The sequence below is a fragment of the Pan troglodytes genome, chromosome 6, assembly GCF_028858775.2.
Source record: "Pan troglodytes isolate AG18354 chromosome 6, NHGRI_mPanTro3-v2.0_pri, whole genome shotgun sequence".
Lineage (NCBI taxonomy): Eukaryota > Metazoa > Chordata > Mammalia > Primates > Hominidae > Pan > Pan troglodytes.
Genome location: NC_072404.2, coordinates 96,116,146 through 96,135,504, shown reverse-complemented (window position 1 = coordinate 96,135,504; position 19,359 = coordinate 96,116,146). Strand labels below are relative to the sequence as shown.

General features: G+C 37.2%; 1 protein-coding gene across 2 annotated transcripts in view; it reads right to left on the bottom strand.

The window, feature by feature from the left end:
• GRM3 (glutamate metabotropic receptor 3) overlaps positions 1 to 19,359 on the bottom strand; it is a 218,763-nt gene that overhangs the window by 90,216 nt on the left and 109,188 nt on the right. For both annotated transcript variants that reach the window (XM_001161278.8, XM_054687620.2), the window contains exon 2: positions 8,937 to 9,544. In XM_001161278.8, coding sequence (XP_001161278.2) covers positions 8,937 to 9,404 — 468 coding nt within the window. In that variant the 5' untranslated portion in view covers positions 9,405 to 9,544. The remainder of the gene's footprint in view (positions 1 to 8,936; positions 9,545 to 19,359) is intronic.

Here is a 19,359-nt window from a genome sequence, read left to right as displayed (position 1 = left end):
TGTTCAAAGTCCCACTGATAAACCTCCTGGAGGATCGTTTGTTTGGAGTTTAACTGCAGGTGTTTTTGGAACACTATTCTTAAATTCCCAAAGTCTGCTAATTAGAAAGGTAATCTGTGAATTTTCAACTGCATTTTCCATAGATCAGTAGAAGCACCTCTACTACATTAAATCCATGGACCTTCATTATTATAAACTGCTAACCGCTGCTCTTTCCATATTGAAATACTGAAATTGTACATATGAATCCACAAAAAAGGCACATATTTAATGGTAATTTGGAAAGAGAACTTTGTGTCATTAAGGCAAAATATCATAGGTTTAATCAGAAGTGTCAGCAGTCCTATTTCAATTCGTTTACCTATTAATCTATAATCATAGCATAAAACACTGCTGCTATCTTAGGAATGTCTGTATTCTTTGCATTTTATCGCGTGACCTCCATCATAGACACCTGACCTGCAGTGTAAGCCTGGACCATCCTATTGCCTTGTGAACAGTGGTCCTGACGGCAACTTCTTATCTTTCAGTAGAGTAGTTTCCAAATAAATACATGACAGAAGGGGAATTAATTAAGAAACAAATTAACCCCAATGCAAAGGAAAAAAATAGTAGCATATCAGATAATTACTTCTGATGAGAAATTTCTACAATGGAGCAATGCTAACAAAAGCATTTTTAATTGCTGTTGCTGGTGCCTCCCTCCCTGTGATGAAGTCCTTGAATGGCACTGCCCTTTCTTGGAGGAGGTGAAGCAGGAGCAATGGAGGGAGGTTTCAAAACAATCAGTGTTGTGAGATTGCTTTAGAATGAAAAGTCTGGGAAGGAAATAAATGAAAAGATTCTGTGTGAGATAACTTTTGAGTCAGGTTTTTCTGCAGCTTAGACTATGTGAGGGGGTGGTTGGTGTGGGAGGCAAGCTATCTGAATTCTCATGTTGATTCTGCTACTTGTAAAGTGATAAAAACTTGAACTTGGAACTTGACCTCTGTGAGTCTCAATTCCTCTTGAAACTGTTCCTTTTGGGCTGGAGATGTTGAAAGTAAAATAAATAAATAAATAAATAAATAAAAGGTAATGGATAATAATATCTACTAAAATGTTGACTGCTAAGTATACAAGGTACCATTTTCTCACTTTTCATGTATTTTCTTATTTAATTCCCACAATAACCCAATGAGAGAGGTACTACTAATATCCCCATATTACTGGATACACATGTACATAAAGACGGCAACAGTAGACACTGGGAACTAATAGGGGAAGAAGGTAGGAAGGGGTTCAAGGGCTGAAAAGCTACCCACTGGATACTATGTTCATTATCTGGGTGCCAGGATCATTTGTACCCCAAACCTCAGCAACACACAATATACCTGTGTAACAAACCTACATATGTGGCCCTTGAATCAAAAATAAAAGTTGAAATCTTAAAAAAAAACTCAGTGTTAGACATGAGTAAAGAGACAATGCAGGGTTAAGTGAATCCTAGTCAGTCTGCACAGAGTTTTAATCACTGTGTTGAAATTTTTCAAGAAAGGCATACTAGAAATGTACAATTGTAACATATCCATGCTATAATCATTGTATTTGCAGTACTAAACTCCCTAAATGCAACTATCATTTTTACTATTCTAGTGATAGAGATACTGGTGATAGAGTAGTGAATGGATTTCTAATCCTGTCACTCTGCTTTTCTTGAGGGTAGGATGATGTTGTCTTTGCCTTTGCATTAGCTACAAGCACAGCATCTGGCATAAAAATATTCCCTGCATATTCTTCCTGTGGAGAGACTGCAGACAGCTAGATAAGAGGACAGGCTCTAACATTCAAAATGGCCCTGACTGTCTAGTTGTGTTGAGCCTTGGATAGTCTTCTCTGGAATAGTTGGTCTACGTACAATTGGAATAGAACCCCTAGAGCTGCTCTCAAATCAAGGCATCTGTGGCACATGTGTAAAGAATGGGAGTGAGGACGATGGGGGCAATTTTGTCCCACATGCTCGCCTTGCAACATTGTCTGTCTTTTATATCTAAACAAGTCTTCCATTGCAGAGAAATGCTTATTTCTCATTTATGAGCATCCAGACTGATCTAGAATAGGTGGGTGATGGTTGTGACCCTTAATCCAAGATTCCCATAAAGATTTTCAGCCTTCTGGAAGTATAGCAGGTTAACATCTTTCAGTTCTTATCAACTGTACATAGGTAATCAATTCTTTCAATTCATTCAACAAAGACTTACTCTGTACCTGGTTGAGACATTATTCTAGGTATCAGTAATATAATATAAAGACAAAAAATGTGGTTCTTAAACTCAAGTGGCTTATAGTTCATGGAAGAATAAATATGCAAATGAACAGTTATGTTTACTTAGTAATGGAGGGGCATGTATATGAAGTGAGTACTTGGGAAAGGGTTCTCACAGGGATAGGATTTGAGGGGAGGACTGAAGGAAAGTAGGATTTGCAAGGCATACAGACAGCTGAAGAACACTGCATTCTAGGTGGATGAAACACTGTGTTCCCTCATATATGAAAGACTGTGCAGACATCTTTCTGTAGACTATGAGAAAGCAACTTTCCAGGAAGGCTTCGAAGGCAGGCTTTCTGTTTATGTATATCTAGATGTCTTTCTCCTGTTCAATTCCATTCCTGTCTGCTAATTCTATTCTTCTTTCTGATCTCCCTGTACTTATGTTGCCAATTGATACTCAGATTCTACACTTGGACTTGTTTTACCTATGGTCTTGATATTTCAATTTGCTTCTATATCCCTCAGAAGCTTGTAAGATATCTACTATTTTAAATTTTTATTTTATGTTCTCTCTACTCCATGGCAAGACTACATGATAATGTTCTATAGAATAATGTTCTATAGAATAATGTTCTATAGAATAATGTTCTATAGAATAATGTTCTATAGAATAATGTTCTATAGAATAATGTTCTATAGAATAATGTTCTATAGAATAATGTTCTATAGAATAATGTTCTATAGAATAATGTTCTATAGAATAATGTTCTATGGAATACTGTTCTTGCTGTGCCTACTGTATACATGCTTAATAAATGCTTATTTTCTGATAAAAATGCTTTTATATGAGAACCCTAGTTATAATAGATAGGTAAATAAGATGCTCAATTCATGACATTTGCAAAAATACTAATATAATCAAGTGAAATAACAATTGACTGGACTACTGCTTCAAAGTGATCCTGATATAAAAGAGCCCATTATGTAAACTTTCTGCTCCATATTTTAAATACTTCCTTTGCAATCACTTAAACCCTAATAGTAGAGTATTTTCATAAAGTGACATATAATTATAACGTTAAGAAATACCCTTAAATGCCTTATAGTTCAAATACTAATATATGGCTTCAGTCTCCTCAGTAACAGGCCAACTTTTGCTTGAATAACTCCAGAAACAGAGAACTCACTTCCTTCAACCCCTCTCCTTCCAGGCTATTTCCTTTTTAAGAAGTCTTCCTTATGTTGGCTCTAAATATACCTTGCTCCAGATCAGTGATTCTCAGTGAGGAAAGGGGATAATTTTGTAACTTGCCAATGTATGGAAACATTTTTAGATGACAAAGCTTGGGGTGCTGGTGGCATCTCATGGGTAGAGGCTGGTGATGCTACCAAACATCTTACCATGTACAGGACAGCCTTATATCCAGCCCAAAACAGCAATAGTGCCAAGGTTGCTCTAGAGTCAACCTATTTGTCCACAGAGAGAGTGTACCTGTTTCCATTCAGCTGTCTATCAGATACTTGGAGACAGCTAACTATATGAAGGCTATTACACTCCCAAGTTCTGCAACTATTTTTCCTATGCTCCTGTAAGAAAACTGGCAATTAATGTGTGACTTTTCCTCAAAACATTTGAATTTAAAGGAGGAATGAATCATTGAAAGAAACCAATGCTTAATACAAATTGACCAGCGGTGGTCCCCTTGAGCACTGTGGAGTTGAGTGAAGGGGGTATAATAGAGGGATGTCTTTATATGCTCTTCCCTCTTCCCCATATAGCTAAAACCTGTGAAATTTACTGCAATGGATTTAATTTCAGGAGTTATTCTTCTCAGGGATACAATGTGAACAATGCATGTAATGTCATGTCATGATACACTATGTGATAGTAACCATCTCCTGAGTTAGAGTGTTCCTGGGATGTGGATAGTGCTGGAAATTCTGGAATATTTCTATACCAGGGATGGGAAAGAGATAGGAAAGTCCTTTCAAGGCTCTCTTCTGCCCTTTCTATGAGCTTAACTTTTACATGCCATCTAAGCCAAATCTTCATTTGTTCCTGAAGTCGCTTTAACACTCAGGGACAAAACAATAACTGGGTCAACTTATATCTGCTATGTTCTAATTAAAATTTGCTCCATCTAGGCAAGAAAAACTGAAGAAATGATGTGTTCTCTGGAAAGAGTGAAGATCATTTCAAGGAAAATTTTTGATTGAACAACTTAGCAGTTAACTACAGTCTATTCGAAAAGCACAAGCATTATCATTGTTTCAAAACAAGTACCATGTAGACAATCACCTAACAGCAACCAACTTGATTCTCTTCTTGAATAAATATAAATACTGTTTTCCCTGAAGTGGGTGGATTGCAGGCTTATGGAGAAGAGCAGGATACAGTCTTAAAAATGCTTTGAAAGAAACTTATTCTCCAGGGAGAGTGAATAGACTCCCACATATATTTGCTAATATAGAAGGATTTTGATGTTAGCTTTCATTGATTACTGAATTAAGAAATCAATACTGTTGTTTTATAAAAGGGACCACAGCAGACTGGCTTGTTGTACTTAATAAGAGCATTGGGAAAATAATTATCCAGTTTCTTCATCAATGGTGATACAGCTTAACCCAGCAAGTCATTAAGAATTCCCCTCCATGAAGTTTTCCTATTAGCAAACACTGCCTATTGTATGAACTAACACAGCATGGCATATCTCCTATGCTGCCTTCCAGAAAAGTTTCTATCCTTTAGTGGGAAGATAAGAAAAGAAGAGGAAGCTGGAGAGAAAGCACCTCCTGAAGCAATTCAGCAGAGAAAGGAATCCAGGCCCAAATGGGGAGATTGCAATGTCTAAACTGACCCAACCACAAATGGGAAGATGCACAAAATGCTGTCATTCTCTAAAGTTCTCTCTCAACAGGCAATTTGCAATGGAAAACCCCTGAGCTCTGGTTTGGGACTAGATGTTATAATCAGACAGCAGGAATTTTTAAAATTATGTGACAGGTTCATACTCATTTATTTCTTCCACCCTCTTTTTTCCCCCAGCTCAGTTCAAGAAAAGACAATTTCCAGTACATATGCAGGAAGTCAAAAGTAGTTAAAAATGGATGGCAATGCTACAGGCTGCACGCTGTCACCACGGTTACCACACACCAGGTGTATGACCAGAATCAGTCACTGGAGCAGGAGCATGTGAGTATCAGAGGTACCCAGAGAAATCTTCTCTCCAAAAATGTTTCCCTCGTTAGTGTAAAAGAGGGCCTTAAATTCACCATTAGGAATTTATGGCTTTGGATTACCACTGACTATGTTTTTTAGAATTCTTATTAAAGGACATATATGTTTCAAAGGAATAACACACTTTAATTCTTAGCTACATAACAGCCACCTAACAACTCTTATTATTCGTGATGCCTAGCTGAATACAGGACGCTGTATTGAAGGGTTCCTTGGAAGGGTGCATGGGGGTCAGTGTATAGCCTAATTGCTCCAACTCCTGGCTTGACTTGGCCTGGACAAGTCTGTGGCCTAATCAGAGTCTGACTAGTCAGGAAATGTTGGAGCCATGGAGGAGGGAATGGAGCCTTCTTTCTTGTTCCTTCTTATTCATGTCAAGGCCTTTATCCCCTTGTACATGGACGTCTCCCACAGTTTTCTGATTGGCCTCTTCAGATCCAGCATCTCATTTACACTGTCACCCTGTTAGCCTTTCTCCAATGCAACTTTCATTCTTACTCATCCTCAAAACCTTTCTAAAGGTCATTTCTTACTTTGTGAGCTACATGAACATATTCTGAATTATAGTTACTGTTATTTCAGAGCACATTGTACCCATAGCCAGATTTTAAGTTTCTTGAGATCAGGGCTGTGTTCTATATGACTTTAGTGTTTGCTCTAACTCCTGTCACAGTGCAGTGCACACAGTAGGAGCTTAATACAGACTGACTTGCTGATTAACCATGTGGGAAACCAGCAATGACTTCATGGGACTGCTTGGGCACCAGAGAAGTCCACATAATTAGCTTTCGATATGGCTTTCCACTGACCTTTCCTATAATTTTAGGGACATAAGGTTACCATTTATTGAATCTGTCAGTTTTTGGTGAGGCATTTTCCACAGATTTTCTTAATTTATCTTCTCTCCAACTTTTTGAGGTAGATGATATTTTCTTCATTTTACAGATTAACCAGAAAACGGTGTAGTTGGAATTCAAACGCAGGTCTTTCTGTTGCCAAAATCTACACTGTTTCCATTATAGCACGATAGTTTTGGGTCTTTTATTTATGCTGTGAAGATAAGAACCTTATCAACGTTTGTGACTTCATGGTGATATTGACCAGATAAATGAAAAAAACCTAATGAGATAGGTCTTTCAATGAGTAAGAAGTGGCTTCTGACCTTCAGAACTAACTAGTACAGGGTTTTAGTAGCCCACATTTTTTCCTCTAAACTAGTCTGACTTCTTCCAGGAAGTACATAGGTAGTAAAAGAGTAAAATTAGATTGTAAAAAGGCCATTTGCAGGGCACAGTTTCTCAATTACTTTGGATAAGTGGGATATTTACACATCTGCTGTAGAGTACCATTTATTGCACTAGGAGAAACTAAGGTGAGAAAAAGCGTATATATATAAGCCCTTACTAGTGGTAATATTGGGTATAATATAAATTCGTGAAATGACTGGCATTCATCTGGAAATTATGATTGAAGTATGGCAGACTATATATATACACATATATGAAATGTTACATACTTCATTTATATATATATATATATATATATGAAGTATGACTGATACTCTTTCCTCAAATAAAATAGCATTTTTCATCTCTCTTTATCCAAGTATAGAAAGAGTGGCAAAATTAACATGATGTGCTTTCATATGTGCAATATTTTCTATCCATCTAGTGAAACCTAAGGATGTTTATTTAAAACCAGTTATCCTAATTACTCGTAACATGATGATGTAATCTGAAGAAGGAAATAAATTTCAAATAGCTCACAGAGAACCACACAGAATTATACCTAGAATTTTATTTTATGTATCTATCTATATATTTATCATTATTTACATTTTTTTTTTTTTGAGATGAAGTCTTGCTCAGTTGCTCCAGGCTAGAGGGCAGTGGCCTGATCTTGGCTCACTGCAATCTCCGCCCCCTGGGTTCAAGTGATTCTCCTGCCTCAGCCTCCCGAGTAGCTGGGAACACAGGTGTGTCCCACTATGCCCTGCTAATGTTTTGTATTTTTGGTAGAGACAGGGTTTCACCATGTTGGCCAGGCTGGTCTCAAGCTCCTGACCTCGGGTGATCTGCCTGCCTCAGCCTCCCAAAGTGCTGAGATTACAGGCATGAGCCACAGCACCTGGCCTATACCTAGAATTTTAAGTGCCACAAATGTGAGATAGAGAAAGAAGGTTATTCCAATGCAAATATAGCCAATTTAAGTGGTTCATGACATAAAAAGACAACATGAGTGTAGTATAGTTTCTTTTAGTGCTTGGGGCTTTGATTATAGTAATTTGGTGGGAGGCAAAGTGTATGACTCTTAGAATCATGGACTTTTATTACTGTGACATTAATGCTCTAATCAGAAAAAATACTAAACTTAAAGTAACATATAAATATCACATGGGGTAGTTAAAAGAACACAGAAGTACAAAAGATCTATCTGAGTTCTAGTTCTTGTGCCTTCTACCAGTGGGAGTTTTCATGAAACCAATCTTTCTGGGGATTGGGAAAATGACGAAGTTGAGCTAGATGATTTCTCACTTATTTACTTCTATAAAATTTAGTAACCTTATAAGTAAGGATTGCAAGAGTATGTATATTTCTTCTTTCCCAACAAAATTATGACAGCCAATTATTAGCTTCATATTTAGTTTAAGTTATGTGTTAAATGTTTCCTTTTTTTTTAAATGGTAGTAATCCTCTGGCTTCTCTGCATACATTTTTAGGTTTATATCCTGAGAAATTTTATTTGTATTTTATCTCTGAACAAAAAAATGCTTTAGTAAAAATTAGTGGGAATAATGGAGTTCCATGACATTATGCCTTCCTGTGTTTGATTGCATCAGTGGCTTCAAATTATTATTTCATCTTACCTTGACAGTCTGTTGCATAACTGCAGCACTTGTCCTGTGGGCAGGGCATACTTACCAGCTCCTTCACTCTGGATTGAGCCCTGTGAGTTGCTTTGGCTAATGGGATGTTAGCAGGTGCGAAGCAAGCAGAAACTTGAAAGAGCTTTGTACAGCTGAGTTTGCATTCTCTTGCACCTCTGCCATCACTCAGAGAACATTCCTGGGCTAGATGATCGATTCCAGGAGGAGGATAAGAGACAACCTGGAGCAGAGCTGCCCCCAGTGAAACCCAGCCTCCATTAGTTCACAGCATCTGATCTTTAGACTTGTAAACTAATAAATAATATTCTTATTTGAACCACTGAATTTTGGGGGTAGTGTTTAATGTTGCAATAGCTACCTGATATGCTTCTAAACAATTTTCATTGGTAGAAAAATCTTCTGCCTGCAAACCTATATTATCAAATTATAACTAGAAAAATTAATAATTTCATTGTTGATATAATCCGTTGATGATGTTATTATGGTATTTTCCTTTTGTTCCCCCAACACATAAAAGCAAAGAGATACAGCCTTTTAGCAATAGCATTAGCCAATCTTACCTGTATGGAAACACTGCTATAAGAGCCACCAATGACCCCTGCAATGAGAAGTGGGATGTTTTCTTGAATGGCATAGGATCCATCAGGACACATATACTCAGCTTCATCCACTTTTGTCAAAGATGCCCTGACAAACTCCAGTGATTGCTCCAATGCATAGGTATCCCTTGAACATGTATCCAAAATGTGAACACCCAACTTCACTCCTGGTAGCAAGTAATCATCTTTGTTGATTTCATCAATAGCAAACAACATGGCTTCCAGGCGTTGAATCCCTCGGTCTTCATTGATTCGCCCACATTCTTCAGTTCCAGTGCCTTTTTCATTAATAGGAAACAGGCCCCCTAAAACAAGGTCACCTTCTATTTTAATCTCTCTCCTTAGAAAGTTATGGTCCCCTAAAGAGAGTAAAAATCCCTTTGAAAACAAAGCTAAGGTAAGAACTTGCAGTCTTGTCAACATCTTCATGAATCCTGTTTCTGTACCTCTGGGAGATATCAATGGTGGAGCCAATGTGTCATGCTAGTCCTCTCTCATTTCCAAACTTGATCTTTGGCCTGTCCTTCAAATAAGGGAGGAACAGACTAACAGAGCCTGTCACAAAATTCCTAAAGAGATAAAAATTATATGAACAAAAATAGTAAAGAAAGCAACAGTGATTACATCGATCATGCCCAATCAGACCTTTAATGGGATGACTCAGAAAACCATTTACTAAACACACAGTACACCACAGCACCAGGCACTCTCTCACAGGTATTCTCACCCCATCCTTACACACTCTATGATGTAGTTCCTAGTGGTCCCATCTCACAGAAATGGGCACAGAGGGTCAAGGAGGTGACCTTACAAAGTGTACTTATTGCAGATTGGGTTTGGACTCCAGTTTTTTTGTTTTTTGTTTTTTGTTTTTTCTTTTTAAAGCCAAGTCCAGTACTCTCTCTACTGAGTCATTTACTTTGTTTTTGTTAGGGCAGCAATGTGGATGTGAGTTTATATCCCTTCTCTTTAAGCTGCATTTGTAAACTTACCTTTTTTATGGACTCTTACCCTTTCCATTTACAACACAAGAAAACACAATTAACTCTGTTACCATTTCTGCATTTCTACCACTGCATCTCTGTCCCTCCCTTAATAGATGAACTATCCTAGCCCATTGAGGTTAAGAGTCTGCCTCAACTGCTCTAACAAAAGTGTTGTGGAAAAAGCTGCTACTTATTTCTAAATTGAATAAACTATAAACTCACTGTAGTTCTCATTTTACTTGACCTTAATTGAAATCTTGACTCTTCTCTACCTATTACAACTTCCTAGGTTTCTGTTATCATGCTTCATCTTGACAACATCTCAAATTCCATTGTTTAACACCTTCCTTCCCCCATCCTCCCACTACCTCTTCCTGGGCCAACTCATCTATTTTCAGTTTCAACTACCACTTAAATGAGCTCCATACTTCTTAGGTCAACTGCCTGTTAAACAGCTTTACCCACACATCCTTCAGACACCTCAAAGTCTGCATGTCTATGAATGGATCTTCTCTGTTTCCAGGCTCTCAGGCCAGAAATCTGCACCCTAGAGTCTTCTCCACTTCACCCCCTGCTACCGTCTTTCAATTAGCCACTATGCCCTGCAGAATCTAACCGCTTAACATCTCCCAAAGCTACCACTTCTTCCTTATCCCCACTATGCTGAGCTCTTGTAATTCGTAGCAGGACCCTAGCAATAAATTCCTAGAGAGCTGCTACCACCCCCCAAAGCACTGTTTTGAGCATTAGACAAAGATACCCCCTTTACAAGTACACGAGTTCTCAACTTTTTGTTGTATAACCTGTACAACTATAGATGATGGGGCAAGTGTGATTGCTGGTGGCTGCCTCCCCTATCCAGAGTGAGGCAACTCCTCATTTGGTCCTCACATCTCAGGTAGTGCAATGAATGCCAGAGCTGGGGTGCACACAGTTGACTGTAGCTACTGTGAATTGAGCATCTTTTTACATTCTAGGCTAGAACGTATGAATCTATTGGGAATCAGGCAAAGCCTTGCTGTGAGGATCATGTTTTGGACAGTAGTCTGGGATCTTTCTAGAGAGCTTTCCAAAACTCTGGTGTGGAGTAGTCTAGTTGCATGCACACATGAACCTATGTACCAGCTGTTGAATTCTTTGACACTCAGCTTTCTAGCACTAGAGCAAACACTTGGTCAGCACATTCACACAGCCTGCTTACTTCTATCCCCCTAGATAAGATGAACGTATTATTTTCAGAATCAAGTGAGAGATCTGACTGCATCAGGCTCCTGGAGCATTCTTCTGACAGGTTCCAGCCACATGCCCTTGTGTGTTCTAGTTGAGCATGCCTGTCTGCTTTTCAACCTTCACACATGATTGTGTGTTGGAAGGGTTTTATGAAGGAAGGGCCCTCCTAGCTGGTCCAAGACTCAATCAAGATGCCTAAAAGCCACACTATTCATGTGCTCTCAGATAAATTAGCAAATGTTAGCAATTTGAATGATGTCTCATTGGGGAAGACACTCTAATGCACAATCTCAATTACTATTCAGAGTAGCCCATCTTCTATCAATGTATACTGAGTTTCCCTTGCCCACAGATTTAAGAATTAACTCATTATAAATCTCTTCTCAGTGCTTTATGATCTTATCCCTGGCTAGCTCTAAAGTCCTACTGCTCACCATGCTTATCTGCATGGGCCTACCTCTGCCTTCAGATCTTAAGCTGCAGATATATTGAACTATGTGCACTCAGTAGGTGTTTAGGGTGTTGATGACCCCTTGCTTTTGCTCATGCTGTTCCCTTTTGCCAAGAATGTCCTTCTATACCAATTTCTCCAGCAAATAGCCACTTACCAATTTAAGACTCAACAGTTACTACCAGGAAAGATCAAGTATTCTGTCTTATCTCCCTTCCCCAATCAAACTGTTGACTTCTGGCTTTATATTCCTGTTGTAGTTTGTTCAAGAAATGTTTGCTATTGCTATTTTGATTTATATTTGTTTTCTTGTGTGCTGATTGAGAATTAATGAAATGGCACAGCATTTAGAATTTTTTAGGTGCCAAGGAAGAAAAAAACTCAATGAAACAAGCAAGACAGGAGCTAGTCCAGTGTTTACTTCAACATTTTTGACATTTCTCCCTTTTCATATTAGCAGTGCCCTTTAAAACGCAGATTTCTGCTTGCTTTCTGTTCCTTTCACATGCAGCGAATGATGGGCTGTTTTCCTGAGCCACAGAGTCAGCTGGGGTATGTTTTGTCTGTTTGTTTAGGTGTGAATCTCAGCACTGATGGCAGCAGCCATTGGAATGCTCAGTATTAACTCAGAGCCTCCCTGGGAGATCTGCCACAGGGTACCAGAAAGTCTAATAATAATAATTTTTTTTTAAAGTTGATACTGTAGTAGAATTTTTTTGTTTCATATCAATTTCTGGTCTCTTTGATCTTTACGTGCAATTCCCTTTGAAGAAAAACTGCCATGGAAGGCAAAAGACACTGCGATCATTATCGCTAATGATAAAGATGCAGAAATTTCTCTATAAAAAAGTTGTTTTATGTGCCTAGTAAAACAGAATAGCTAATTAAAAGAAGGCCATCAACACAGGCTGACCATGTATCTTTGCAAAAAGTGTAGACATCTTTTGAATGTAAAGAAAGTTTGGCTACTCAAATAAAGATTACCTTATAGTCTATAGAAAGCTTAATTCTCTGTTGGGAAAGGGCTGTTAGCCAAAAAAGACTTCAAATGAAACACTGCATTACGCTGAAAGTAATAGTCTCTCCTGTCCAAACTGGATCTTTGGCCTGTCCTTCAAACAGGGAAGGAACAGATTAATAGAGCCTGTTACCAAATTCATAAAGAGATAAAAATTATATGAACAAAAATGATAAAGAAAGTAACAGTGTCTATCAGTTTACCTGTTTCACTGGTAAGGACTGTGTTTTATTTCTCTTTGTTTACGTTCTGGTATAGTAAAAGAATTCAATGAATGTTTCTTGAAGGAATATAGACATCCATGATATCTATGTTTGCACATGACCCTTTACTATTTTATTTATGGTATGGGAAATGGGAATTAAATAAGAGAAATACATTATTTTTGCTTCATTACCTACCTTGTCACATCAGATGCATTTCCCCTATTGCACTCTTTGATGGTAGGGTCACCAACAGGTAGAAATATAGTAATGAATTTGTATCATGCAAGAAAAAATACTGCCTTTGTACTTGAATATTGCAACTGAGACTGGCATCTAGGAAGCCAGGAGAGATGTAGACCTGAACTGACCTACATTTACTGCTTAAGTTTTTGGTCAGGAGAATACTAAATAAGGAATATGCACGTTCTTCTATCTCAAAGCCTCAGAGACACATTCACTTATGAAATATTTATTGAACACCCACTATGTGTGCACTAGGCTATGGGTTGGATACCCAGGATATATACTTTAGTTGTAAACAAATGAACATCATCCCTGCTGTCAAATAACATTCTAAATGCTTACACATTTTTATATAAAGAGTGATAGAAAAGTATGCATCTCTGTTTTTATGAACTATTTTCATCATTAGTGAAAATCTTGAAAGTTTGTATACCATTGGTTTCCTTCAACATGATAATTGTTAAGTGCTATACTCAAAAACTGATTTATTCATACTACATGTGTTATATAAATTTAAAAATTAGATATGCAGACCATAAAAATAAGTTGGGGGATGACAACGTCATGTAAAGTATTTTTTCCTTTTAGCTCTGTGACAGGGCATATCTAAGTAACATTTAATGTCATTTTAGAGAATTACAAATCAAAAATCAATTAATGTTTAAATACACTGTATTTTTATTTACTTTTTCTTTATAGCAGAACTTATAATGATTAATACTGTAGCACTAAGCATAATCAGAGACAATTAGCACTGTTTAAAATGAAGCCCTAAGAAAGTTAAAAAAAAAAAGTAACATTGAAAAATAGACAAACATGTTTAATTCAATGGCACTGTTATCTCTGTGTAACAGTTTATCGGATTGTGTGAAAGGGCACCAACCACCTCTTTTCCGGTTCTTTTCATTATAAATCAGCCAGCAGCACATTCCTCAGATAAACAGGCTCCCTACTGCAGCCACATTCATATGCAGCTGGAGAATTGCATCTCTACAGTCAAAGTTCTCCATTCAGGGATGATGAGTGATGCGTCAACTGTAAACAAGCATGTGTAGCCCTCTCTGTAGGCAACCTGCTCACCAATGTTTTATTAATTGATGCATTAATAGAATCTCAGAGGTTTGCTATGAATATAACCCCTGGAATATATGAACTGAAAGCATTTCTGTACTCTGCATATGATAATATGTCTTCTCGTCCATTCTTTGCTCAGGGACTCGGTGTCGGAAATGAAATGCACTTTCAGTCAATGCAAAAGTAGTTTATCCAGGGAAAGGAAAGGGTCTATCTGGGAGATAAAATGCCAGAAACCATACATACTCTTTCCCAGAAATAAATCCTTAAGTTGCTGAAGGGTTTCTGAGAGTGCTCAAATCCTGCACACTCAATCAATCTGGAGCAAAGTTAGGGTTAGTCCTAGTATGTGCAATTTGATTATGATTCTGTAACTTTTCAGCTGTCAGTATTATGGGCAACAAAAGGCATAGCCATTGCTCTTAGACTGCCATTTTCAGCTGGGTAAACAAACAGACACTGTAGCTATATTGGCATTTTTAATAGGAGATATGCCATTGCATGACTGTAATTCTTTTACTAGAGAAAAAGGGTATTTTTCCCCAGAAGTCTTAGGAAGCTATTATGAGTAGCTCATCATTTCAAACCCAATCATTTTTAGTAGATCTACCTTAAATTTTCTTTTCCTTGTAGCCTTCCATGTTACTCCACTGTAAGGGGTTCCTTCATTTGCTAAATTCCCTATACTTTGTGCTATGTTTATCATGAGGATCATATTTTGTCTTGTGTTTTATTTGCAAAGTTTTTAAATTGAAAATTATTCTTACTTTACCATTAGTTTGTAAACTACTATATATCAAGGAGCATACTCTAGATATTGTTGTATGTTCCACAGTGCCTCACACACAGTTGTCAAAAGTTGGTTAAATAATAAATTCCCGGTAGCATGCAAGTTTTAGAAAGATTGATCAGGAGATTGAAAAAATAATTTGGAAATTTCATTCAGATAACGAAGATTGCTAAAAAGATCTGTCATTTTCAAAATGACATTATACTAGGCCAAAATTCAACTTTGGCCCTGGATAAATTTGACCCAAATATCTTTGATCTGACTTTGTGATGCTGAATTGTCGGTTGATTTTTTACAGGAAGAAAAGTATAAATTAAAACTGGAAATTTTGAGAGCATTTAGAGAAAAAAGAATTAGAATACATGTTATTGGTCTGAGAGGGATTAGGAGGAATGGAAAACAATACATCAAATGACAGGTTAAGTTCCTTCAAAGTATGAAGGACGGGGCAGAATAGAGGAGGCCAGGCTTATGCACTAAGATTTAAAGTTAGGGAGAAGAGTTCTGCTTTCCTTCAAATTTTCTGAGTTTAAGGCTGTTTGAAATCCCACAATGTGTGTGAAATTTTAAACAACAAAAACATTAGGTCAAATTGTGGGAATTAATTGATAAGACCCTCTTATATAAACCTATTTTATTAATAGATAAAATGAAAACACCCAAGAACCCTGGGTATGTTGAAGAGAGGGACGTTGCCAGTCAGCATATTGGAGCTGAGAAACGGATGGTGATGAGGCCAAAAGAAGAAAGGCCCACTTCACTATTCGACCTTGACCAAAAAAACTAAGTAAGGTAAATTAAAAAATAAAAATCACATCTCCTATTCATCTCCTATTTTCTTTATCTTCTGAATTTAGAGGAAAATGATTTTATGAGGTAGGCAAACAGATTGTCCTAAACTTTGGTGATTGCTGGTAATTTACTTCCCATCAATAGTATTCACTTTGTTGAGTGACTCAGTATAGAATATATTGCAGATTTATTCGCTTCCCTTCAAAGTAAACCTTTATTTTCCTAAGCATCAAAGTGCACAGTATTTTCATGGTATGTGTGCACGTACACATGTGTGTGTTGCCATTTCAGCTGCTTTAGCATCCTCAAGTTCCTTACCCTCATTACGAAGCCTCTGAATTAGAGCCTCTCCAAATTCCCTGTGATCCACCTTTGTCCTTTACCTCTTCCAAGCTGCAAAGTCTAATAGAAGTTTCAGGTTTGTCAGCATAAACCGAGTGTAGAAACTGGGTTTCTCAAAAGCTTTCTCTCTAGCTCTGGACAAAATGGTGAAGGAGCAGAAATGGAGGAATACCATTTTTAGGAGGATATTTTTACCAATTGGCAATATGACCCATCAAGTGGCTATTATTAATAATTTCCTAGATGTATACAGTCCCTTTTTATATAATTTCAGAGTATTCTGCATAGTGAATTAACTCTTCTGTTTCCTGGTAAGAAGTAATTATATCATCTATTGCTAAGTAGAGAGTGACAGAGGGACTGAGAGAAAGAGTAAAGCAAATTGCTCAAGATGGTAGTCAGCAGTAATAAATACAGAATTAGGATTTAGGAAGACGTTACCATTATTGCTCCAACAAGTCTACAAAACAGAACATATGTCACACATGTCTTTACAAAGATATCACTTCTATCATTCACATATTCCTGGTGACCATGCCTATGACATGGTTACTAGGAGAAGTCAAGTACAGATATTGGACTGTTAACTGGATTTACCCTCCTGCTGAAAATAACTACAAAATTGTAGAAAAAATATGAAGCAAACTATGATCTTTGACAGAAAAAAAATACGTGAGGGAAACCCCATGGTTACCCCATAGATTCCCCAGTATTCTGCACAGGGCACTTTCCTGCCATGTAGCAGTGGCAGTCTTTCTGACTTGAGGAGGCAGGGATTATTTAATAGAATTCTAAGCTGCTAAAGTGGTTGCTATTTGTGGGGCAGTGAGCTGCATGGAGTTGGTGGGCAGATCTGAGTGGTCATCCACAGGGTGAGACTCAGTGAGGCCTGGCAGACATATCCGAGAGGTATTAGAGTTCCAAGCCAGCCAGAGTGCAGAGATCAAACTAGGCACTTTGCGCTTTTTATTAAAACCTTAGAAAGACTGGCTGTACTCTATTAGTAAAGGCCAAGCTCTGGAATTAGGGCCATGTCACAGGACTAAGTATAAAACAGACCTGTCCTTATAAAGAATGAAACTAAGTCTAACAAAAGTAAAATGATCCACCAGTATTTATTTATGTGCCTGTTAGGACAAAACTCAAACTCTTAAAGAAAGATGACATAATTCAGACTGCCTACAAATATATGTTCTATAATAACCAGCATGTAAGTATAAATTGCTTGACATATAAGACAACAGAAAAACAGCACCCAGAGCAAAGAGAGAAAGCATTATTTGAAATAAGACCTGAAATGGTGCACATTTTGGAATTAACAGACAAGAACTTGGACTATTATAAATATGTTCGAAAACATAACAAAATGAATGAATAGTTGGGGAATCTCAGCAGAGAAGGGAAACTATAAAAATACTATATGGAGATTCTAGAATTCAGAAGTACAATATTTAAAAATAAAGATTTCATGACAGGAGGCACAGATTGGAGAGGCAAAATAATAAACTTGAAAATGGACCAGAAGAAATTATCTAATCCAATCAGAGAGAAAAAAGATAGAAAAGAAATTCAACAAATCTTCAGTGTGTCCAGTTGGAAAATATTTAGTAGTCTAACACATGCAAAATTAATGTTTCAGAAGGAGAGACGAATGAGAGAAAATACTTGAAGTAATGGCCAAAAAATTCTCCAAATTCGATGATAAACGTAAGATTACAAAACCAAGGAGCTCAGCAATTCTCAAGCAGGATAAATATAAATAAAACCATATGTAGTTAAATAGCCAAATTGATTAAAGTAAAGGTAAAGGAAAATCCTTGAAAACAATCAGAATAAAGCAGCACATATGTGTAATGTAATAACAATATTAATGATAGCTGACTTATCAGAAAAAATAACTTAATGAAATGGCATCTTTGAAGTTCTGGGGAAAAATTGGTCAAGCATCACAGAATTCTCTATCCAGTTAAACTATACTTTAAGAAGTTGAAATAAAGACTTTTTATAGGCAATTAGAACAGACATTTCACAATTAGTAGACTTACACAATCAGAAATGCTAGAGGAGGGCCAGGCACCGTGGCTCATGTCTGTAATCCCAGCACTTTGGGAGGCCAAGGTGGGTGGATCACTTGAGGTCAGGAGTTCGAGACCAGCCTGGCCAACATGGTGAAACCCCGTCTTTACTAAAAATACAAAAATTAGCTGGGCTTGGTGGCGTGTGCCTGTAATCCCAGCTACTTGGGAGGCTGAGGCAGGAGAATTGCTTGAACCCAGGAGGAGGAGGTTGAAGTGAGCAAAGATCGCGCCATTGCACTCCAGTCTGGGGGCACAGAAGTTAAACTCCATTTCAGAAAACAAAAACAAACAAACAAACAAACAAACAAAGAAATGCTACAGGAATTACTTCAAAGTAAGAGGAAACAACACCAGATGGAAAATCAAACCTACAAGAAGGAATGAACAATACCAAAATAGTCAATATGTGGGTTAATACAGAAGAAAATCTGATGTCACCATGCTGGCACCTTAAAATTGGCCGTGGTGAGAGCGCTTACATCACAGAAATCAGCAAACACTAAAAATCAGTCCCTCCATAAGTTCCCAAGATTTGATTGTTAAATATTTACCAGCACACCACTGGTGGTAAATTTAACAATGCTCTTATAAAATCCATTCCTAGAAAATCAAATAGAAATTGATTGGGAAGGCAATATGGTATAGCACCTTAGATCAGAGTTTTTCTAACTGCAGATCAAATTTTCACAACCTATTCAAGTGTCATAATCCATATTAGCAAATCACAGTGAGCATTTTAAAAGGAAATAGAAGAGCTTAAAATATAATAAAAATATCAAAATATGAATATAAGGCATTTATGTAGAAAGGGTGAATATTATTTTCTAAGACATTTTGGTGTGTATGCATGTGTATATGAATATTTATTCTGGGTTACAATGTAAAATAATTTCTTACTGGGACATGTTAAAAAAACATTTTGAAAGCCACTGTGTTGGGGTGTGGCCTCTTTAGTGAAATGTTTGAATCTACTTCATGATGTCAGCACATGGCCACCTCTTTGGCTCTCATTTTATATATGTGTAAAATGAAGACAAGAACAATACCTATTTCATGTTTTTTTAGGATGAAATGAAACAAAACATAACATTAGCTCAATAACTGTTAGCTATTATTAAAATTGTTGGAGTGAGGATAATTTATCAATGACTCTAATGAAATTGGGGGTGTTCTG